Source organism: Myotis myotis, unplaced genomic scaffold (genome assembly GCF_014108235.1).
Source record: "Myotis myotis isolate mMyoMyo1 unplaced genomic scaffold, mMyoMyo1.p scaffold_m19_p_17, whole genome shotgun sequence".
Lineage (NCBI taxonomy): Eukaryota > Metazoa > Chordata > Mammalia > Chiroptera > Vespertilionidae > Myotis > Myotis myotis.
The window spans coordinates 41,850,952-41,875,701 of record NW_023416321.1 but is presented as its reverse complement, the minus strand read 5'-3'; the positions used below and the strand labels follow the sequence as shown (position 1 = coordinate 41,875,701).

General features: G+C 42.1%; 2 protein-coding genes and 1 non-coding gene across 5 annotated transcripts in view; 1 reads left to right on the top strand and 2 right to left on the bottom strand.

Annotated features, from left to right (window-relative positions):
• CFAP52 (cilia and flagella associated protein 52) overlaps positions 1 to 4,639 on the bottom strand; it is a 38,885-nt gene extending 34,246 nt beyond the window's left edge. Inside the window, exon 1 of the mRNA XM_036341792.1 lies at positions 4,543 to 4,639. Within this exon, the coding sequence (XP_036197685.1) occupies positions 4,543 to 4,639 (97 nt within the window). The remainder of the gene's footprint in view (positions 1 to 4,542) is intronic.
• Positions 4,640 to 5,307: 668 nt separating this feature from the next.
• STX8 (syntaxin 8) overlaps positions 5,308 to 24,750 on the top strand; it is a 230,323-nt gene continuing 210,880 nt past the window's right edge. For all 3 annotated transcript variants that reach the window (XM_036341589.1, XM_036341587.1, XM_036341590.1), the window contains exons 1-3: positions 5,308 to 5,412; positions 13,251 to 13,350; positions 18,495 to 18,589. In XM_036341589.1, coding sequence (XP_036197482.1) covers positions 5,396 to 5,412; positions 13,251 to 13,350; positions 18,495 to 18,589 — 212 coding nt within the window. In that variant the 5' untranslated portion in view covers positions 5,308 to 5,395. The remainder of the gene's footprint in view (positions 5,413 to 13,250; positions 13,351 to 18,494; positions 18,590 to 24,750) is intronic.
• On the bottom strand, positions 17,292 to 17,395 carry LOC118672501. Its single transcript, XR_004973071.1, has one exon. It is a non-coding gene; the product is annotated as a U6 spliceosomal RNA (small nuclear RNA).

Genomic DNA, 24,750 nt, shown 5'->3' with positions numbered 1-24,750 from the left:
TCCTGGAGAATCTCCCTCTCTCTCTCTCTCTCTCTCTCTCTCTCTCTCTCTCTCTCTCTCTCTCTCTCTCTCTCTCTCTCGTCTCCCCATTTTGGCTGCCTGTTTGGGTTTGTGTCTGTGTGTTAGGTAGATCTGCTATGACTCCCAATCTCTAGCTCAGGACAGTCAGTTTCTCAGGCAGTCTGTTTCTGCCCCAAGTACCCTGTTCAGGGCTATCAGCAATCCGCAGCTTGTGGCTCCCTCTTCTGGAGCTGCATCGCATGCCTTTGGAAAGGACCAAGATGTGCACCAGGGTCTGCTTTTCCTACACCTGGGCCCAGAAGGAGATGAGGCAAAGATGCAAAACCCCCAGAGATCCTGCAGTCTGATTATTAGCCTTGATTGGCCTTAGAGCAGTGGTTCTCAACCTGTGGGTCGCGGCCCCTTTGGCAGTCGAACGACCCTTTCACAGGGGTCGCCTAAGACCACCCTGCATATCAGATATTTATATTATGATTCATAACAGTAGCAACATTACAGTTATGAAGTAGCAACGAAAATAATTTTATGGTTGGGTCACAACATGAGGAACTGTATTTAAAGGGCCAGAAGGTTGAGAACCACTGCCTTAGAGCAAGCAGGTCAAAATCCAGGCCCAAGGGCTGCATCCGACCCACAACAAATAGTGTGGCCCAGCCAATATAACGGTATGTAAGAAAAGTTTTAATAAAAATTTCACAACTTAATTTTTATAATATCCTGTTATACATAATTATTAATAACGAACTACAACATTCGCTAATGACCGATTGCTATCATCGTGTTGCACTCATTTCCCTTACGCACCTTATGCGCACGTGCACCATTTCTCTCCACTAATACTAGCAGCGAATATTTTAGCAGCTGATGGCCACGTCATTAATCTTGGACTGGCTTGTTTGGTGTGCGCAACAGGAAATATTTCACTTTCAGAGGACATTAAATAGGTTAATTTGCGTTACGCTTATTAATTTGTGCAGTTTTCAGTGTCTGGTAAGTTAATGTTCAAGAAAAAATATTAATTTTTATTAAAAGTTCTATTATTTTATGCTAACAATGACTCATTTATTTCAGCCCTTTGTATTCAGCCTGTCTCTATTGAAATAAACCTACGTTTCTATGAAAATGGAAGCTTTTGTTTTTTTGAGGCCACATAAACTTACTAGTAGACCTTGTTTATTTGGCCCGTGTTAGCCTTTGAGTTTGACATGCTTGCAGAAGGACATCAGGCAAAGACTCAAAGCCTCCGCCTGCAGTCTGATTGTTATCAGCCTTGATTGGCCTTAGATGGGCTACAGGGTAGAGTGACTGTCTTTCCCCAGGTCAAAACCTCCTGGTTAGCAAAGGTCCCAGGAGAAAGATGCCCTCAGTCTCTATGGAGGCTCCACTTCCTGTCCTTGGTTATCAGGGTTCTCTGCAGCTAGTCTTCAGTTGATTTTTCAGGCTGGTTTTTCTATATTTTAGTTGTCTTTCCAGTTTGGTCCTGGGAGAGTGTTGGTGTAGCTTCCACTTACTCCACCGCCATTTTTAATCCTCTTAAACATTTTTTTCATTGAGGACAAAAAATACAAGAAAACCCAGTAACCTTTTACCAAGTAAACATACCAACTCAACTGTGGCCTGGATAAAGAGATAGATTATTACTGCCGCCCTCCCCAGATACCCACCAGGTGCCTTTGCCCAGTTTACATTTTCCCAAAGGTAATTGCTGTTTTGACTTCTATTTTTTTTAAATTAATTTTCCTCATTTTAGAACTTTGTGAATTGAATTATGCAATATGCACTCTTTTACATCTAGGTTTTTCCATTCAATATTATGTGTGTGAGATCTAGCCATGCTGTGTGTAATAGTTCACTCTTTTTCCATTGCTGTACAGTTATCTATTGTGTAAATATACCACAATTTATTTGTCCTTTTAATTTTGATGAACATTTGGTTGTTTTAATTTCCAGTGGTTTGAAATAATGCTACTGTAAGAAAATGACAAAAAAAGAAAAAAAGAAAAAAAAAAGAAATAATGTTATTATAATATTCCCATGCTTTTTGAGCACACATTTCTGTTCCAAGTCAGATATAGCATTTGGAGGATACATCAAAAATCTGTAAAATGTACTCAGAAATTATCCTAAGGAAAAAAGTTAGGGTAAAAAGGTTACCTATGCAGATGTTCTTTGTAGCATTTAAAAATAAATGTAGAAAATGAAAATCATCCTAAATTTTTAAGAACAGGGCATTGCTCTTATAAATTGTAGCATATCTTTGCAACAGAATAATATATTAAAATATTAAAAATTATGGCATAGAGTATATTTACTGCTAAGGAAATATTTATATGGCATCCTGTTAAGTGAAATTCTTGTTATAAGAGGTTATATATGTCCGGATCAAGTTTTATTTAAAAAACACCATATTTATATGTAAGTGATGTATGTGTTTATGTGAAAGGATCACAGCAAAATTGAACAGTGATATTTTGGGAAATGTAATGATGGCTGATTTTTCTTTTGGTTTCACTCCATTTTTCTATTTTTAAAAACTCTTTTTAAGTATGGCTATGAATTTGTCCTTGTGTTTGCAGTGAATAGCATACTACTTGGCGTGTGGTGGTTTTAAATAATGTATATTTTACTAGGAGAGAATACAAATTGTCACAAAACCAACAAGGTAAAAACAATTCAATTGCCGGAACCGGTTTGGCTCAGTGGATAGAGCGTCGGTCTGCGGACGGAAAGGTCCCAGGTTCGATTCCGGTCAAGGGCATGTACCTGGGTTGCGGGCACATCCCCAGTAGGAGATGTGCAGGAGGCAGCTGATCGATGTTTCTCTCTCATCGATGTTTCTAACTCTCTATCTCTCTCCTTTCCTCTCTGTAAAAAATCAATAAAATATATTTTTAATAAAAAAAAACAATTCAATTAATTTGGGCCATTTAAAAAAGGCCAAGATATCCTGGCTGGCGTGGCTCAGTCCTTGAGCGTTGACCTATGAACCAGGAGGTTGCAGTTCGATTTCCAGTCAGGGCATATGCCTGGGGTTGCAGGCTTGATCCCCAGTGTGGGGCATGCAGGAGGCAGACAATCAATGATTCCCTGTCCTCATTGATGTTTCTCTCTCTCTTCCCCTTTTCTTTTCTCTCTGAAATCAATAAGAATATATTTTAAAATAAATAAAGTAAAAAGGCCAAAATAATTAGTAATTAACTGCCATGGAAGACATTGGATATAATTTGCCATTTATTTACTCTTGGAGCGCTACAGGGCAGCATGACTTCGATTGCAGAGCTCTATATTTGAGGCTCTACACTAGTCACCACTGTGACCCTTTGCACGGACTGCAGGCCACTTACTTCTTTTACCAATGATTTTGGATCCAGCTCCAAAGATGGCCCATACTTCAGATGCACTTTCTTTTTCTTTTTCTTAAAAACCAGTTTTATTGATTTCAGAGAGGAAGGGAGAGGGAGAGGGAGAGAGAGATATAAACATCAATGATGAGAGAGAACCATTGATCTGAGAGAGAACCATTGACCGGCTGCCTCTGCACGCCTCCTACTGGAGATTGAGACCATAACCTGGGCATGTACACTTGACCAGAATCGAACCTGGGACTATTCAGTCTGCAGGCTGAAGCTCTATCTACTGAGCCAAACCAACTAGGGCTTAAGTGCCTACTTTCTATAGAGATGGTTAAATTAAAACGAAGATAAGAGTCAAGAGCCATGTCCTAGAATGCTCTTAAAATCTTGGTCATTGATTGTTTTGTATGTACAATTTTACAATTTTAAAGCTTCCAGGCATTACAATGTACTTTTAAAATTTTGCTTTTAAAAAATGTAATTCATTGCTTTTTTTCATTCTTCAGAAAAAAACCCAAAATCATTTCTCCCCTTAATGTCCAAAATAATAGGCAGTTACTAGTCTAAGTAAGGACTTGGGCAGAACAGCCAGGCCCCCTCTGACCAAAGCCTCTCTCCCCTCCAGTTCCCCCTTGGCGTCTTTTTTGGCTTCTGTCGTGGTCTGAAGTCCTCACCAATAGAATCTTCTTTTGGGTTAAAGCACAGGATCATCCCCTAAAGCGGTGCTTATGTGTACAGCAGCTGGGATGTTGGAAGTTAGTTAGTCCCAGGGGCCATCATGGACTCGGTTATCCAGTGGTTACTGAGGGGCGGACAGCTTTTCGAACTACATGGAGGTTAGAGCCAGGGAAGGCTGATCTGGTGGGAGAAGGGGTACAACACGCTTATTCATCCTTACAGCCCTGTGAGGAGACATTTGGTCCCTTTAGGTGCTGGGAATAACCATCCAGTCCATTGAGACTTGGAGCGAAGAATTGACGCTCTAAGGCTTTTGTGCAGGAGAAGCTGTCTCCTCCCCACCCCCCAGGCCCCATATATGGCCCTGGCAAAGGCTCATGCCAGCATCCCACCTGTCTGCCAGGTACCACCCGCTGTCTCACTGCTCCTGTTAGCACTACACATCCCAGGGTTCCCACACCACCCAGCCCAGACATACTCATGGCCTCACCATTGAAGCCGATCACAGCCTGAAGCTCCAGCTCGGCCACCTCGGCTGCGTGGGGGACCTCGGCCATCTCGGCCTTGGGAGAAATTTGGTTCTCCATCATGCGGAGACACCTCTCACTTTTCGCTCAACCTCCCGGACACACAGCGTCTTCTGGTCGTTATGGTAACGGACGTGCGCATGCGCATCAGATCCACGCCCGCGCTAAACCTAGCCTGCGGAGTTCAAATTCCTGCAAGCCCTTTTGCAAATACGCAGAGGGCTTCTTTTTCCTAGCTTTCTGCAAATTTAGGGGCTACCAAATGCACAGGGGGAATTACTCCTTCCCCAATGTAAAGAGTCTGTGATCTTTTGGGTAACTATGTAATCAAGTACTTCATGGCATTTAAAAATTGATCAGAGGATTTCTTCTGATGGAAAGACTGCCATAAAATAATATATAATTAATACGTCAGGTCGCTAGTTTGAAGCTGGGTAAAAAAGAGTTTCAGCTTTATTGAGGCATAATTTACATATCACAAAATTCACTTAAAGTGAGTTTTAGTGAACTTATACACTTGCGGAATGATCACCACAATCGTTTTTGTTTCAAGCAGGATACAATTTTGTTCAACAATTTTATTTTAACTGCACCCAGCTGTTCGCGTCTCTTAGCGGAAACATTGCTCCAACCTGCTGCTCCTCGGCGGAGCGCTGTCCTTTATCACGGGGCCGGAGACCCGCTCACCGTATATTCATTCACTTGGCAAACTCCAGGTTCCGGCGCGTTCGGGTCGGAGCGCGGGGTGTGACCCGCGCGGGCCGCCGTAGTCAGCTGCTGCGGCAGGAAGTGTCCCGGCGCGGCGGAGGCTGCACTATGGCTCCGGACCCCTGGTGAGTCCCCGGTGGTGGCGGCGGCCACGCGCGCGGGGGCTTTGGGGGTCGGCCGGGTTTCCGGGGAGCAGGCGACCGCTGGGCATTGCGGCTGAAGGCCTTTAGAGATCAGAGGAGGGGCCGCACGGACTCTCCCGCTGCCGGAGGTGTCTCTGCCGCATCCCGCCATCGGTGTAGGCTGGGGTGGCCGGGGCAGGAGACCCGTGAGCCCCTCGGAGCTGCGGGCTCGCGCTGGACTCTGGACGCTCCGCTCGTCCTCCTGGGCCGCGTCTGGCCGCGGGGATTTCCCGCCTCCTCTGCGGCGGGGCTGACTGGTGCCGGCTTCGCTGCTCTCCTGGGAAAGTGCAGCGGAAGCAGCCTTTCTGCGGGTGCTGGCCACCTGGTGAACCCCCTTATTTCACGGGATCAGGATCCATCGTCTCCGGCCAGTTAGTAACCACTTGGCATAGGACCCCGGTCTTGTGAGTCCTTCAGAAAACGTGTAGGAATCTGGGAGGGAATTAGGCATTAGTTGATGAGGCATTTTACCCTTACCCGAGTCAACAGCCCTTGCAGAAAAACAATAGCTGTTGAGTTGTTTATTTTATTCAACAATTAAATCCCCGAGGACTGGATGACGAAAGACTCAGTTCTGATCCCTGGGAACATATTGCTATAGTTGATCAGATTTGAGCCTTTTGTGTAATAATTAAAAACATTACAGTTCTGTAAAGTTCTTTTTGGAGTATATGTCTTAGGTTGACATCTCTAATTATAGTTTGTAATTGCTGAAGCCTGGACATCAGAATGGATTGCAAGATCCAAGTTAGCACTACCTAAGATCTAGGGCAGCAGTTCTCAACCTGTGGGTCACGACCCCTTTGGGGGTCCAACGACCCTTTCACAGGGGTCACCTAAGACCACCGGAAAACACATATATAATTACATATTGTTTTTGTGATTAATCACTATGCTTTAATTATGTTCAATTTGTAACAATGAAAATACATCCTGCATATCAGATATTTACATGACGATTCGTAACAGTAGCAACATTACAGTTATGAAGTAGCAACGAAAATAATTTTATGGTTGGGGTCACCACAACATGAGGAACTGTATTAAAGGGTCGTGGCATTAGGAAGGCTGAGAACCACTGATCTAGGGTATCTGACCCAATGGTTTGATTTAACACTAATTTTTCCGCCTATTTTTAACAGTTGTATACACCCCTATAGAAAATTTAGAAAATAACAACTATTTGCAGAGGAAAAAATTTGATATCTTTAGCTGTCATTTAGAATAGTAGCCATTATTGTTTTTTAAAATGAATTTATTTATATAAAATATATGTGTTACTTATAACACATATATATTATGTAAAGGAATATCTCTCTATATTATTAAATATTTACTGAAAATACATTTTCTTGCTGCATAAAAATGCCATGAATAACCATATCTTATTTAATTACTAGGGGCCCAGTGCACGAAATTTGTGCATTGGGGTGGGGGGGGCGGTCCCTCAGCCCAGCCTGCCCCCTCTCACAGGCCCATGGGGAGCGGGCCTAAGCCACAGTCTGGCTTCCCTCTGTGGGAGGCGACTGGGCTGATCACGGGAAGGTGCCAGCCCCATCACCCTGCTGCTGCAACCACTGCCAGCCACCGCAGCCGCTAAGATGTTTTCATCAACACGGACTCCAGTCCCTTCACCATGAAAAAATGATAACTTTCTTTAGGCATTTTCAAGATGTGTCTTTCATAGGATATGACATTTCCTGAGGATATGTTTCCATTGATTTTTAGAGAGTGTGGAAGAGAGAGGGAGAGACAGAGAGAAACATCAATGTGAGAGAGACACTTTGATTGGTTGCCTCCTGCATGAGCCCTGACCTGTGCCCCGGCCAGGGAGGAGCCTGTAACCTAGGTACATGCCCTTGATCAGAATCGAACTCGGACCCTGCGGTCATCCATTGAGCCAAACTGCCTAGGGCAGGATATGACATTTCTTAGCCCCTCCAGCAGCGGACCTTAGTTTTTTCCTCCAGGAGTGTGGTGGAAAAAACCTAGATCATCTTCTTGGATTCTTATAACCCAGGTTACCAAGAATACTGCAAGTGGCGGCGTACAGGGAGCTTAGCCAGTGCGCGGTCAGAAAAGGTGGTTACGCTCGAACTGGTTTGGCTCAGTGGATAGAGCGTCGGCCGGTAGACTGAAGGATCCAGGTTTGATTCCGGTCAAGGGCATGTACCTTGGTTGGGGACACATCCCCATGGGGAGTATGCAGGAGGCAGCTGTCAATGTTTCTCTCTCATTGATGTTTCTGACAGTCTATCCCTCTCCCCTCTTCTCTAAAAAATCAATAAAATATATTTTTTTAAAAAAAGAAAAGAAAAGAAAAGGTGTTTCCTCTGCAGCCCATGTGCAGAGGATCTCCTGCATTGTGTCCACTGGGGTAGGGGCGTGTCCGGCTGGCCACTGGGGGCATGCCCTCAAGCCCAGCGGCCCCGCGTTGGCTGTGTCCACAGGCTGGGGGATGTGGATCCCTCGGACACGGCATGCCACGGCCACCAGGGGCACACCCCAAGCCCGGCGGCCCCGCGTTTGCTGTGTCCACCGGGCCGGGGGGCGTGGACTTGAGCTGCTTGGCATGGCCGCTTGTGGTTGGCGCCCTGGCCACTTGTCCCGGGACCCAGCCCGCTTGGCACCCCCAGATGCTTGTCCCGGAACCCAGCCGGTGTCCCGGGACCCGGGCCACTTGGCATGGGCGCATGCTCAAGCGGCCACGGGGCGGGAACTTGTGGTGAAAGTTCCCGCCCCACCCCGCGGCTGCTTGTGCTTGGCGCCCCGCGGCCATTTGTGCTTGGTGCCCCTGCTGCTTGTCCCGGGACCCAGCCCACTTGGTGCTCCCGCCTGCTTGTCTCGGGACCTGGGCCACTTGGCGCCGGCGCCTGTAAGCCACTCCTGGCCAGGGCGTTCTAGGATCCCAGCTGCTCAGGGCCTACACACGGGCCTACAGGCTTGGAGTGGCCTGGGTCCCAAGGATGTTCCCAGGACCCAGGCTGCTCGGTGCTTTCATATGCAAATTAACCCGACATCTTTGTTGGGGTAATTTGCATACTCACTCCTGATTGGCTGGTGAGTGTAGTGGAGGGATGGTCAATTTGCATCTTTCTCTTTTATTATATAGGATTACCCTCTTTGTATCTGTAATATTAGGGTATTTTTTAATTTTTGTTTTGAATTATTATAAATACTATCCCTTTGTTCCATCTCATTTCCTTGGCTTACTTCTGAGAAGTGAAACTGTTGGATCTAAGGGGCTGAGCATTTTTAAGGCCCTTGATAACATCTTGCTAAATTGCTCTCCACCTCCTGAAAGCTAACTCGCTCACTTTATACATAAGGTGGGATATAAAGCTCAGAGATAAGGGCCCCAGGTTATCCATTTAGATTGGTGGAAGCTGTCACTGGACTCCAAGCCTCTTCTACAGTTAATGTTGAAAAAACATTTATAATTTTCCTGTTACTCTCTAGCTTGACTCAGTGGCTTTCTCATTGGACTGTTGAAAGAAGCAATGGGGGGACTTGGCTGTGCTAGCATCAGTTGCCTTGCAAAATGGGTTGCTGATCTGGAGGGTAGAAAGGAGTATGCACTGGGACTTTGAAAAACCTGTGAAAACAGACTTGACTGTGGCTTTGCTTCGTGCTGTTGAAAGTCATAGGTCAATGATGCTTCGCTCCTGAGTAGTGTGCTAGCATTTAGAAATGGAACACAGCAGCTACTGCCCTAATGGCATATCGCAGCAAGTGGTAAGTCAGCTCACAGTTTAATACAAGCACTGAGTGGTTATTGTCTTTGAACTGGCTCTTTGCTAAAGTTATTTAGCTTTACTGCTAGGGCAGCTTATTTGTTGATGATACACCATTTCTGGAAAAAGCCCTTTAATACTCATAACCCACTTTCTGGAATTATCAATATTTTGCCATTTTTGTTTCATCTCTGTCCTCCATGTCTTTGTGTGTGTGTGTGTGTGTGTGTGTGTGTGTGTTTGTGTGTTTTAATGTGTTATACACATATCAATTTAGTCATACATTGAGTATTTTTGTGGTAGAAGAGGGCCCAGTTCATAGTCTGGAAATTTCTTTTTTTCTCCCTCTTCCAGTTTTTCATTCTCCTTCATGGCATCTCTTACGCCTGAAAACTAATCATCTCCTTTTTCTTCACTCCTTATAGCATCAGATTAGTCACTAATCTCCTTTGTTTTTTTTCTTTTAAATCTCGTTTAGGCTGTCCATTTCTACCATAGTCCAGTCCGTTATAGCCTTATGCCTTGAAGAGAGTAAATACTGGTGACTGGTCATGTAATGAGCAGCTTGAGAAGTCTTGTACTAGTCTCCTGTCACTTTCTCTCCTTCCCAACAGCTTATGTAAATGGAGTTCAGGGTAATTTTCCTAAACTAGTACTTGAGGCACTTGTATGCTTGATGCGGTGATGAGGTTGCATTACCACCAGGCCAGTGGTTCCCAAACTTTGCTACAGATTGGAACCACCTGGGAGCATTTACAACTTGTCCTATCCAGGGGGAACCCCATACCGATTTAACCAGAATGCTGGGGGTGGGGGCAGGGGAGAGGCAGGAGTTGGTGGCGATTTTTTGTTTTTTAAAGATTCCCCATTTATTCACTATGTAGCAAAGTTTCAGAACCACCGCTCTTTATGGCTAAAGTGAGAATGCGAGGATTTCGGGCGAGACCCCTGGGATTTTGCCCTTCAGCAGTTCACTTAACCTCATCAACGCCTTGCTTTATGCGTGAAAGTAATACCTACAGCTCTGAAATTCTCTCACAAATCTAATCTGACTAGGCTGGTGTTCCAGGCTCTTCAGAAACTAGCTTCTCCTCTTTATCACTTTAAACTTTACCTTCCTACCCAGGGCCATTGTTCAGCAGAAGGGGTCAGACACATGTTGTTCCTTTCGTCTTCTGCTCCTTGTGCCTTTGCCACGTCTGAAAGGTGCCCCTGGCATCTGTCTGAATGAGAGGCTTGCTTTAACCTGGTGCCTCAGCCCAAGATGTAGCGTTTGGCCTCATGCTGTCAGGTCTGAGTGCCTTGATGACAGTCATTTCTCTGGATTTGGAACTCCAGAAACACCATTTATACCCCACATTTTGGTGGGAGATAATATTGTATCCTATTATTTATTTATTTTCATATGTATGTACTGGAACCACAGAGCCAGAGCTAAGCTCCTCTTCAAATTTTTTTCATTTTTTTAAGCTTTTATTGAATTTATTGGGGTGACATCTATAATAATTAAAGTGTAATATGCTAATTAGACCAGACATCCTTCCTGACGACCTTCCAGACAAAGCCGGGCTGAGGCAAGCCGCCGAGGTAAGCCGCAGCAGCTGGGAGGGCTGAGCCCCTTGCACAAATTTCGTGCATCGGACCTCTAGTTGGTTAATAAAATTATATAGGTTTCAGGTGTACAATTCTATAATACATCATCGATATAGTGTATTTATTCAGTGTTCATATTCAGTGTTCATTACACAAAATCGAGTCTCCTTCCGTCACCATTGATACCTTGTCTACCACTCTTTTGCTTTCTCTCACAACCCCTCCCATGTGGCCTGTGTCTATGAGTGTTTTCCCCCCCTTAATCCGTCACCTTTTTCACCCAGCTCTGAAACCTCCCTCTCTCCTCCGACAGCTGTTAGTCTGGTCTCTGTATCTATGAGTCTGTTTCTGTTTTGTTTGTCAGTTTATTTTGCTTATTATATTCCACATTTAAGTGAAATTATATGGTACTTGTCTGTCTCTGAATGGCGGCTTATTTCATTTAGCATAATGTTCTCCTGGTCCATCTATGCCAGGGGTGGGCAAACTTTTTGACTCGAGGGCCACAATGGGTTCTTAAACTGGACCAGAGGGCCGGAACAAAAGCATGGATGGAGTGTTTGTGTGAACTAATATAAATTCAAAGTAAACATCATTACATAAAAGGGTACGGTCTTTTTTTTTTTTAGTTTTATTCATTTCTAAGGGGGCAGATCCGGCCCTCGGGCCGTAGTTTGCCCATGGCTGATCTATGCCAATGGTTCTCAACCTTGGCTACACATTAGAATCACCTGGGAATATTTTTAAAATCCTGATTTCTGGGCCTTGTCCTCCAGAAATTCTGTGGCCACGCAGCATAACAAAGAAACAGAATTTCCGGAGGATGAGCCCCAGAAATCAGGATTTTAAAAAGATTCCCAGGTGATTCTAATGTTCAGCCAAGGTTGAGAACCACTGATCTATGCTGTCACAAAAGGTAAGATTGCCTTCTTTTTCATGGCCAAGTAGTATTCCGTTGTGTAAATGTACCGCTGCTTTTTTATCCACTCTTCTACTGCCGGACACTTGGGCAGCTTCCAAATCTTAGCTATGGTAAATAACGCTGCAATGAAAATAGGGGTGCTTATATTCTTTCTGACTGGTGTTTTGAGTGTCTTCAGATATATTCCCAAAAGTGGAATCACTGGTTCATAAGGCAGCTCCATTTTTAATTTTTTTTGAAGAAACTCCCTACTGTTTTCCACAGCACCTGCACCAATCTGCATTCCCACCAGCAGTCCACGAGGGTTCCCTTTCCTACACATCCTCACCAGCCCTTACTACTTGTCTTGTGGATAGTAGCCAATCTAACATAACAATGTGTGAGGTAGTTTCTCACTGTAGTTTTGATTTGCATTTCCCTTATACCAAGACTTTTCATATATCTGTTGGCCATTTGTATGTCTTTTTGGGGAAAATGTCTGTTCGAGTCCTCTGCCCATTGGATTGTTTGTTTTTTGTTGTTGCGTTGTATGTACGAGTTTTTTTTATATATTAGCCCCTTATTGGAGTATTGTTTGCAAATATCTTCTCCCATTCAGTTGGTTGTCTTTTTGTTTTGTTGGTTTCTTTAGCTATGCAGAAATTTTTTAGTGTGATACAGTCGCATGCATTGATTTTTGCTTTTGATTTCCTTGCCTTTGGGGTCAAATTCACAAAATCCTCTCTCAGATTGAGGTTCATAAGTTCAGTGCCGATGTTTTCTTCCATGTATTTTATTGTTCCAGGTCTTATATTTAGGTCTTTGATCCATTTTGAGTTAATTTTTGTGCATGGTGTCAACTAGCAGTGTAGTTCTAGTCTTTTGCATGTGGCTTTCCGGTTTTCCCAGCACCATTTACTGAAGAGGCTCTTTTCTCCATTGTATGGTTTTGACTCCCTTGTCGAAAAGTAGCTGCCCACATATATGTGGGTTCATTTCTGGGCTCTCAATTCTCTTCCATTTTTCTGTGTCTGTTTTTTTGATTATTGTAGCTTTGTAGTATAATTTGAAGTCAGGAAATGTGATACCTCCACTAAGCTGTTCTTTTTATAGATGACTAGAGACCCGATGCACGAAATTCGTGCAAGAGTAGGCCTTCTTTCCCCCGGCTGCGGGCACCAGCTTTCCTCTGGACCTGGGCTTCCCTCCAGCCGCTAGCAGGCACCTGGGACCCATGCTTCCCTGGCATCCCGGCCTCGTCCAGAAGGACGTCCAGTCTAATTAGCATATTACGCTTTTATTATTATAGATAGCGTGGAGGAGAAAAAGAGGAAATGTAGCAAAGTTGGGACCAGGACCCAATTTTCCTTTTGAGCCTCCCTCCTATTTTCTTACTGATGTGATGTCTTGAATCACCTGCTCTTTTTTGATATACATGAAAAAAAAAACTCATATATATATATATATATATATATATAGTATATAAATATATAATACATAAATTTCTTTTAAAGTACCTTAAATGTTTTTCTCCTTTTATGACTTTGATACAGGTTCTCCACATATGATTCTACTTGTCAAATTGCACAAGAGATTGCTGAGAAAATTCAACAAAGAAACCAGTATGAAAGAAATGGTGAAAGTACAACCAAGGTATGACCAGGAGGGAATTACTGGTAGTACCGCAGATGATTTGTTTGAGCTTTGAGGTCTGAAAACCCCCCGATTTCTGAGGGTGTGTGTGTGTGTGTGTGTGTGCATGCATAGTGGCCTACATGCTAGTTTGTTGCATTGACATTACAACCAGTTACTTAGTCACTGACACTAAATGAAGCATGACATCTCTTTAACTTCTCCTGTTTTATCTTAAAAGTTTCTAACCATTTTAGTCTGGTTCTAGGGTTGGTACACTTTCCCCCCCAGATAGTAACTCTTTTAGGTTTTGCAGGACCAGAGGCAATGTCCTCATTTCTTTGAGTGTTCATTCTTACCAAAAGAATAATAGTCTTTTTTTACACGTTACATTTAAAAATGTAAAAATTGATTCTCTTTTTCTTTGTCTTATGCTATCCTTTGTTTCTGTTTATATTCATTTTTAGGGCTTACTTTCCCCTTCACCTTGTTGATTTAATTTTAAATATGTAAAACATTTACCTTGCTAAAAAGTCAAAATTGTACACAAAAGTACACTCAAAAGTTTTGTTCCCATCTCAGTCTTCCACCCTTTTTTCACCTACTTCCTATACGTAAGTATTATCATTAATTTCTGGTTTATTCTTCCTGTATTACTTTTTGCAGAAATTAGCATTTCTGTGTGTGCGTATTTTTCTCTTCCTTTTAAATAAAATGCTCTTTTGTATCTTATTATTTAATAATATATCATAGAAATCTCTCTATTAATTCATTAGGGCTGTATAATATTCTAGTGTGTATTCTGGTGGGCATTTAGGTGGTTTCCAGTCTGTTGCTGTTATGAATAATGCTGCAGTAAATAGCTTTATGCTTTTTTTCTTTGTATTTTCAGAAGTGTCTTTTAAGGGTGAATTCTTAGAACCAAGTTATATGTGATTCAAAAAAAATTTTTTTTCCCATTGATTTTTTTTCCCCCCAGAGAGAATGGAAGAAAGGGGGAGAGAGAGAGAATAACAGTTTATCAGCTTTTTTTAATGCATTTGAAATTAAGGAGAGGGTAAGGAAGATTGGAGGAATCAAGGCAGGAATTGGATTATAGGATAGTTAACGAGATTATTTGCTCTCTTGAGGATACTACCCACTTCCAGCGGTATTCTGGTATATTTTTAAAAAGATATGTTTTTATTGATTTTGAGAGAGAGAGAGAGAGAGGAAGAGAGAGGGATAGAGAGATAGAAACATCAATGAGAGAGAAACATTGATCAGCTACCTCTTGCACACCTCCTACTGGGGATCGAGCCCACAACCCGGGCATGTGCCCTGATCAGGAATTGAACTGGTGACCTCTTGGTTCCTAGGTCGATGCTCAACCACTGAGCCACACCAGTCGGGCTTACTTATGGTATTTTAAAGGTGTGTTAACTTAGGTGCACAAGAATAATGGGCAGAGCCAGCTTAAAACCTTTTACTAAAGAAATTACAGGTCTCAGGCGTGACTATCACCATGACCTGCCCAGTTAGGAATTTATGATCAGATCACCCTGTGAGGTTACTTTGCATAGAACACCGTTTTTTTCATCCACAATTCCCCCTTTTGGTCATAAATCAGTCCCAAGGATTTGCTGGTGATCAGCCTTTTGGCTGAGAATAGTTCAGTCTCACAGATCTAGGAAGTTTCAGTATTGACATCATCTTGTTGACCACTGGTGATGGGGCAATGCCGTTACCATGGGATCTGAGTGGAGGCCTAATTTCTCCCCCAAAAGGAAGGGCAGGTAAATGGAAGGCAGTCAGGTCTTACGGCCTTCTCTGCAAAACAAAAACACCCTGGATCAGTTCTGTCCTGTGAATTATCATGATCCAGGTTTTGCCGTCTGTCTCATTCTCTGTATTTGGCATCTTGTATAACATTTACATAAGCAATAAAAGAGTATTAACAGTTATCTCATACATGTTCAATAATCATAAACAAATTATATAGAAAAAAAGATTAAGTATAACTATTATTATGAGTAGTATTATTAGCAGACAGGTGAAGACAAACAATTGGTTTCTGAGTTCGATGTCAATATGTAGGCCCTGTTGATGTGTTTGGATGGCCATCTACCTCTGTCTACCTATTAAGCTTTTCTTCTGTTTTTATTTTTTTAAACACATAAATCTTTATAATATTTGCGTTTTATTTTGGTGTGTTGTAGGGATCTGATTTTCCCCCATTTGATAAATTATTAATTACCTTCCCCTTGAACATCTATACTAATAAAAGGGTAATATGCTAATTAGACTGGATGTCTTCCGGACATCCTTCCAAACAAAGCCACCATGGTGGGGGCTGAGGCAGAGGCAGTTAGGGGCAATCAGGCTGGCAGGGGAGAGCAGTTAGGGGTGATCAGGCAGGCAGGCAGAGTGGTTAGGGGCAATCAGGCAGGCAGGCAGGTGAGCAGTTAGGAGCCAGCAGTCCCGGGTTGTGAGAGGGATGTCCGACTGCCAGTTTAGGCCCAATCCCACCTAAACCTATAGTCGGACATCCCCCAAGGAGTCCCAGATTGGAGAGGGTGCAGGCTGGGCTGAGGGACACCCCCCCCCAACCTCCCTGTGCACGAATTTCGTGCACCGGGCCTCTAGTATGAAATATTCTGTATCTCATTCACTGCACTTTCACACAACTGCACTATTTCTGGACCTTCTGATCTGTTTCACTAATGAAATTGTTAGCAGCTGCCAACATCATACTCTTGTAGTTTTTAATAAAGATTTACAATCTGATTGTTTAATGCCCCTTTATTATACTTATTCATGAATTTTCTTCATTTATCCTTTTTTTAGAGTGACCTTTCACAGCTTCATGAAAAAGAATTTTGTGCTGTGCCTTTACCATAATTACCACTTCCTGTCCTATAAAAGAACTCCAAATGGGATTTTGAATAGATTAAATTGGAGAGCATTTACATTTTTACAATATTGAGTCTTTTCTTTTACTCATTACTTCAGTAGTATTTCCTGCAGTTACTATAGGCCAGGTACTGTGCTAGATAATTTTTAGATTGTGTTGATATTGTTAATAATGATTTAAAATAATAATTTAAAAAATGTCCCTAGCTATTACTGAATTTAGGAATGTCCTTGTTTATTTTATTTTATTTTTGATCAGCATAGTGAATTTTTTCCTGTTTCTAGTAATCTTTCAGTTGATTCTCTTAACTTTTCCAAATAGACTATTAATAATCTGAATAATAATAATTTCATTTCCTTTCTAGCCCTAATGTATTTCTTTAATTTGTCTTATTGTATTGGTTAGAACTTCTAGACCAAAGTTAAATAATATTGCAGTTAAGGCAATAGTGCTTCATTCATAGTTTTCTTTCTTTGTTTTGTTTTTAAATAATTTCTCCCATACTGTATTAGTCATATATTTATTCTGTTTTTAATCATTAACACTATTTGCTTTATTATTAGATTTTCTAATAACAAACTATTCTTAAATTACTAGTGTAAATTCTACTTGGTGATGGTCTATTGTAATTTTTAATGTAATTCTGAATTTGCTAATATTTTAAAAAGACTTTTACATTTATAACCCTTAATGGAGATTGCCATGTGGTTTTCTTTTTCCATTATCTCTGTTAGTGCTTGTTACCAGAGTGTGTAAGCTTAAACTATGAATTAGCCATTCCTTCTTTTTCTATTCTTTGTAAAGTTTCTGTTAAATTATGGTAATAGAAGTTTTTTTTCCTGATTATAAAAGTAATCATTTTCCCACTACTTACATAACCACCCTTGTCATTTTGATGTATTTAGTTCCTGGATTGTTTTTTCCATGTGTGGGTGACATTGTGTTTTATGACTCGATTTTTTTTCCTTTTACTAAATTATGATGGATGGCTTTCTGTGTCAACAAATTTTTATTTCAGTCATATTTTTTAATGACTACATACTCTTTCATCTCTTGAATACTTTTCTTTTTTAATATGGAATGCTTCACGAATTTGCATGTCATCCTTGTGCAGGGGCCATGCTAATCTCTGTATCGTTCCAATTTTAGTATATGTGCTGCTGAAGCGAGCACTATCTCTTGAGTACTTTTGATCTCTAACTTTGTAGACTCTTCATAGGCCTGGTGTGTGTGTGTGTGTGTGTGTGTGTGTGTGTGTGTGTGTGTGTGTTTTGCTTTTTTGTTTGTTTATTTAGCTCTTTTTTTCTTGAATGAGGAGAAATTTCTTCTCTTTGGAGTTTCCCCATAAACATTGTGGGTGGTTTTCCTGTGGTTCCCAGAGGTATGAGAATAGTTAAGGTTAGACTTTTCTTGGCTGTCGATTCTTTTGAGGGTTGCTTGATGTGGGCAGCCTTTGGCCAGTTTCTGGTGTTCTGCTGTTAATCTGAGGAGGGAGCCCCTGCTTCCGCTGTAGTGTATAATTGCCATTTTTAACATGATAGCAAATGAAACCTGTGATAGCCTTTTTAAACATCTCTGATTTCACCCATGGCTGACTATGTTTAATTTACGTGGGCGACTTTATTTTTCACATTTCTAAGCTCCTAAGAAGCTCTCTCCACCCATCCTCCATCCTTTAAGGTAGCACTGTTAGTCACAAACAAAAATTTCCTCTGGGTTTATAGAACGATTGGAAAAAATTGACACAATCCTGGGAAAAGAGCAGTGCATGGTTAACATTCCCCGTGTGTGGAAAGAACACGCTGCTACAGAACTTTTAAATGAGTTATCCTAGCAAGTGCACCAGTGCGTTTAGAGAAGACTGGCCGGGATGGCAGCGGGACTTGGCGTCGTGCCGTTTGAAGCGGGTTGAGTGGATGGTGGAGTTCTCACTGCGGAGAACAAAGCCTGGAGAACACCGTCTCCTGCGTGGCTCCACAGGGACAGTCAGGATCAGAGGGTTGATTCTCAGGGGCAGAAGTCAGTAGGTTGTGAGGGAAAGTGACAGTTTCCAGTCGATGCCAGTGTTAGCCATGACTGGCTCACCGTCTGGGCAGGTTGTAGTGACCATTGAGATTCCGTCGACCCTGAGGTTGCATTGGGAGGATGCTAAGGGTCTCTTCCAGCCCTCCCTTGATTGAATCATAGCACACGAAGCAGCGTTTACATGATACTTTTAGAGGATCCTCTCCGTTTGGACTGGCATACTTAGGATGTGTTCTTTTCTTTGCAGCTTACCGTGACAATCAGAGCTTTGTTGCAGAATCTGAAGGAAAAGATCGCCCTTTTGAAGGACTTATTGCTAAGAGCTGTGTCAACACATCAGATGTATCCATGTAAACATCTCCACCTCTCTTCTAGAGTGGGAGGCAAAACAGCCTTGTTTTAAGAAAGGAAGGAATCTGGGCCACCCAGATTTTTCCACAGCTTAAGGAAGACCTGGTTTCCAAAATGTTGACTTCTATTTTAAGTGTCTGTTTCATGTTTTACAGTGAATATGCTAGCGAAGCAAGACATACTGGAGGAATTAACTTATTTGGGTGTAGTCCTGTAGTGCAGGAAGCTGATGCTTTCTGTCAGTGCGGTGTTTGCATAGAGCCTTGTGCTACTCACTACTTGTCTAGACTGCCTTGAAGGCCAATACCAGTAGAAACCATACTTTTCCCCCTTTTTTATAGATTATTGGGATGTAACTTGTTTGCCTTATTATTTTTCATACTGTCCGACACTGCCTCTGGTTTGGGAATTTTGAGGGGGGAGCAGTTGCTTGAAGCAAGTTGAGTCATCATCTCAACTTCCACCAACACTGTCAAGTATTAAAAATATTTTTTTTTTAGAAATTCATAATCTGGTCAATTTAGCAAAATACATGTGACCTCTTAACTAAATGAATCCTTTAAACCTGAGTTTCTATTGGTTTGGAAATTGACCTCAAACTAGTCCTCTCTTCATTTTTTTGAATTGTCAGTAGTTCATATCCAAAACCGAAATTGTAGTATCTCAGGAAATAGTTGTTACTGCACACTTTTAAATGGGGGAAAATGTAGGAATATAGTTTTTTAGCTAAAACTATAGAAAATGTTTTAAAAAATATTTTTCTCCAAGTGTAATCCCCTTTATGTCATCAGGGAGGTTCGTTTAGATTAGTTGCATGATTTTTCATATATTCAGTTATTAACCCACTAAGGTTTCAGAATAAAAGTTTAATTTCAGTAAGCAAGCGGGACCTTATTTTTAACTAGATTGGAATATTCTGATACACTTAGTTTTTAACTTTACCTTCCATTAGGTAAAGTATCTGGTATCATTTTTTCCTTACTGCACAGTTAATCTATTATATACAGAGTTTTTATTATCAAAATCAGCAAGTCTTAATATATAGCGCTGAAGTAGTTTTAGATTGGTAGGGCTATTTTCTCCACTTTAGTACTAAGTACTAGGCAGTCTGCACATGAGGTCAAGGTGTGAAATTTCATTTTGTGCTACCTAAAGCACATATATTTGAAAGGCAACTAAATATTATTACACAAGGCAATATTAACAACTATGTATTTGCTAACTTCCATTAAGGTAACTGATTATTATTCATCTAATAATATTTATGTGCAAAGCATGTAAGGCACAAAAGATTCAAATTAAAAACTCATACTTTTCTCTGTTGTAATAATTTCTGGTAGTTGTTAATTATAGAGAGTAGTAAGCATGCCACACTAAAAATTGACTTTGTTCTTCTACATGCTTGCAGTCTGACCATCTGTTGAAATCTCTTAGACTTTGGTTTTGTGGTGATCTCAGAATTGCTGAATTAAGCACTAAGCATTTAAAAATACCAAACAGAATTATTAAACAACATTATGAAAACATTTAAAGACCTTAATGTGGATAATTTAGATTTTCCTAGGAGAACTACAAAACTCAACTGGAATATAACAGCTTTCTTTAAATCTTATATATATTTTTCAAACAATTGGGTCTGTATCTGCTGGAATAAAACCAATACTATGAATGAAATTTATATAATCCACCCCATGGGGACCATCCACACCTCTGTCTTTTTAAAAAAAAGTATATTTTTATTGATTGCAGAGAGAAAGGGAGAGGGAGAGAGAGAAACATCAATGATGAGAGAGAATCATTGATCGGCTGCCTCCTGCATGCCCCCTACTGGGGATTGAGCCCCCAACCCGGGCATGTGCCCTTGACTGGAATTGAACCCGGGACCCTTCAGTCCGCAGGCCGATGCTCTATTCACTGAGCTGAACCACCGAGGGTGCAAACCTCTGTATTTTCTGGGGGACTTTTGATAGAAAGGAAAGAAGGAGGCAGTTTCAGTTACGAAGGCCTCTTTTTAATTCTCTGCCCCCCCCCCCCCCCCCCCCCCAGCTCTTCCCCTGATCTTCCTCTTCCCAGGTGTTTAATCAATTCTGTGGCAGTTATCCTCCAAATTTTAGGTCTATCAGATAGCAGCTCATTAGTCTAAATAAGCTCATATTGTTAGTTTGTTTGGGGGCTCCTTCCTTTCGTTACAAAAAGGGTATTGACTGTGCAATACCCTAAGTCACTGATGGAGTTGGAGAGAGAACCCGGCCTTTAGCAGAGGTTTTCGCACCGAGGAGAGGCACCTTTGCCCTGGACCCCGCAGCTGCGAAATGGAAGAGCTAGGATGCAGACGCGGGGCTGTCTGGCCCCAAAGCCAGTTGTTTAAAAGCCGAATTCCAATTGAGTACAAATTACACAGTCAACTGTCACTTGGCACATCTTCAACTAGAATTCCCTGTTCGCCGGTGCGCTGCTGCCGTGCCAGGACAAATCCTTTTGGTGCAGATGCTCCAGACCCTTCTTCATCATCACGGAGATTAAACAGGGTTCCCTGTGGCTTATTAGATCCACTTTATGATGTTGTAGTTCTTAGAAAAATTTTTGTCCATAAATCGCCAATAGAGTGACTTTTTAATCCTGTTTTCAGGGCATAATTAATGATGGGTGACTGTTTAAATGTGCATATTTGAATGCCACATTTCCTTACTGTGTCGGGTAGTTGAGAGTTTATGGTACTTTACTGAGTAAATTTATGCCCTTCTGCATTCGTGACTCTTTCCAAAGAACACTAGGAGTTGCCAGAAAGGTAAGTTCTATGAAAATGCCTTCCAAACAATTAAATTCATGGAGTTCAGGCATAAGATGTTATTGCTCTTTCCCGAAAAAGTATTTTTCTTCTGGCAAGAGTAAATGTGAAATTAAAATGGAGGTTCTGTGCTTTTGAATCGGTTAGTTTGCAATTCATAAACCAAAGTCCTGCAGCCAGAGAGTTTAAATTGCTGAAAGACATTAGCTTCTATTCACAGAGCTCCTTTGAGATGGAATTCTAATGGCCTCACCAGTTGAGAGAGGTGTGTGTGCTATGGGAGCTGCATGTGAAATTTCAGGTGGCACTCGAATTTCTTTGCGTGGCGCTTGGGTTTTCAAAGGCGGCATGTAAAGTGAATTTTAAAATCTCTTTACAGAGGGATTCAGTATCAAAAGACGTTTTGGTGTCCTGGGAGACGTTTTGTAGAATAATTTTTACAAATCTATGAATGTCTTTTCTCCACTTTGTATTATTTTTTTGGGAAAAGGGTAGGTAGAGAGGTGGATGGAAGGATAGACGCAGCAAGCACCTTCTAACACACCCCATAACGTACGTGCGGAGAGGCCAACTGGCTAGTTCAGTGACAGCCCCGCGTGGCTCCAGTGGAAGCGCTGTGGTTCTCAGACCCTGCACCTGCCCGTGACCGCTTTCACTGTGCCTAGTGATGTGAGAAAAATAAGGACCAGATCGCGTTTATGTCAGCAGAAACCTTTTTGTGTATAGTCTGTTACACGGTTCTTTCTAGTTTTTAGTGTTAAAATCTTTTCATCATGACAGGAAGAGCAGTTTTGTCTGTTGTGGTTTTTCTCAATGTCCATATGCGGCAAAATGGATAGTTGGTAACTTCATGTCAGTCTCCCTCCTTCCCACCTTTGTTTGCAAGTGTTTCTGCTCCATGAAATGCAAGTCCAGGCACCGCTGGAGAAGTAGGAGCAACACTGGCTTTGGACCAGACAGAACTGAGATGGAAGACCAGCCCTGCCACTCCCGCCAGGCCAAGGAACAGTGTAGGCCTTCTTGACCTGTTTCGTTCTGTAGCGTGGGAATAATCAGACCTTGCGAGGCTCTTGTGAACGTTGAAGGAAATATATTTAAAGCACCTCACAGGACTAGACCCCCATGTGGTGGTTGTAGAATAAAAGATAGTTAACGGCACTTTCTGTGTAACCTTGGACAGGTTACTCAATCTCTTTGTGCCTCGTTTTTTTCACCTGTGAAAGAAAAAGGGATAACAAAAGTAGACCTGGTTTATAGGGTTGTTGTGAGGAGTAAATTATATGGATAGAAGGTGCTTTGCATATAGTAAGCCCTCCTTGAGAATCAGCTGCTACTCATTATTTTACTCTTTTTTGAAAAATATTTTTGTATTGATTTCAGAGAGGAAGGGAGGGGGAGAGAGAGAGAGAAACATCAACGATGAGAGAATCGTTGATCGGCTGCCTCCTGCACGCCCCACACTGGATTGAGCCCACAAGAGAGTTGTACTGCTCTTGAAATTGATGTTCTCTAAGTAAATTAGTCTATTCTTAACTACTTTAAACCTGTAACTAGTGTCTGCTAAAATTTAAAACTTGTCTTTATTATTTTTATGATTAAACTTACTTTCTTCCTACATACTTCTTTTGTTAGTTTTTACTATGTGCCCTGACCAGGAATCGAACCGTGACCTCCAAGTTCATAGGTCAACACTCAACCACTGAGCCATGCTGGCCGGGCTATTATTTTATTACTAGAGGCCCAATGCACAAAACTCATGCAAGAGTAGGCCTTCCTTCCCCCAGCTGCCGGCACCGGTTTCCCTCTGGCACCTGGACCTGGGCTTCCCTTGCAGCCTGAAGGATGTCCGGTCAATTAGCATATTACACTTTTATTATTATAGATTGTAAAAGTTACAGCTACCACTGACCACTTCCTTGTCCTTCCTTACCCTGTCCCCACACCTCCAACTACCATGAGTGTACATACACTCAGTATGATCATTGCCTAGATCAGTGGTCGGCAAACTGCAGCTCGGCAAACCGCGGCTCGCGAGCCACATGTGGCTCTTTGGCCCCTTGAGTGTGGCTCTTCCACAAAATACCAACTTCTGCGCATGGGCCGCGAAGTTTCAGTCGCACTGTATGTGCGCGACAGCACGTGGTATTTTGTGGAAGAGCCACACTCAAGGGGCCAAAGAGCTGCATGTGGCTCGTGAGCCGCGGTTTGCTGACCATGGGCCCAGATGATTCTTTAGCTTCTTGTTAACAATCCCTACCCTCCAATCTCCTTATGCTCTGTCCTCTGAATAGATTAAAATAAACATAAAGAGGTGGAGTGTTCCTAGTGAAGTATTGGTTAGTTTTCCCAGATTCCAGGGAGTCTCTGGGAATATTCAGAATTAATAGTACCAGTTTTGTTATTGTTTTTAACAGGATGCTAAGAAGGGGCAAAATTCAATGCCCAGTCCTGGAAACCTCAGGGTGGAGAAGCCGGAGTGCTTTGGTGGCAAGCCCAGCAGGTGTGGTGGACAGGCCATGATTTAGAGCAGGAGGAGCTGTGCTAGCCCAGCACTGCCATCACCAACTGGGACTTAGCCCTCAAGTCCCGGTCAGGACAGGGGCGGTGGAACAGGAACTTCTGAGGCCTCTTCTGGCATTCACTGCCTGCGACTGTTCTTGTGTTACTCGTCTACAAAACCTACTCACCGAGCTGTACGGCTCTAAGTAAATCAGTCCATTCTGAACTACTTTAAGTCTGTAACTAGTGTCTGCTAAATTTTTAAACGTGTCTTTATTATTTTTATGATTAAGAGTACTCTCTCTCCACACACTTCTTTTTGTTAGTTTTTCCCAGTGACTGTTCTTTTCCTCGTCCCCATCCTATCGCCCATCGTTCTCCATAGTTAAACAGTGTTGATGCTTGGGACCTGTCATCCAGGCCTTCCTAGGCATGAACAAATGTCTGTATAGATGAAAGTACAAAAATCTGTTGACTATAAAGGTGTAATATTATACATATGGTTTTGAAACTATTTTATTAATTGGCACATGGCAGAGTCAAACGATAGAAACAGTATTCAATGAACAATAAGTCTCACACCCTGAACTCCCAGCTCCCCCTCCTTAGCTGTTTGCATATCCTTCCAGGAATTTTCTGTGTACATACAAACATATATACGGCTATCTGATTTTTTTTTAACACAGTGGGAATGTACTCTTTACTGTTTAGCTCTTTGCTGCTGCTGCTGCTTTTTTTTTATTTTTTGGTTTAATGCTGCATTTTGTAGATGATTCCATATCAAATAATTCACAGGCGCACTTAGTGAGTGCTCAGAAATGTTAATTATCATTATCATCGGTACATAAGGAGCTACCCCGGATTT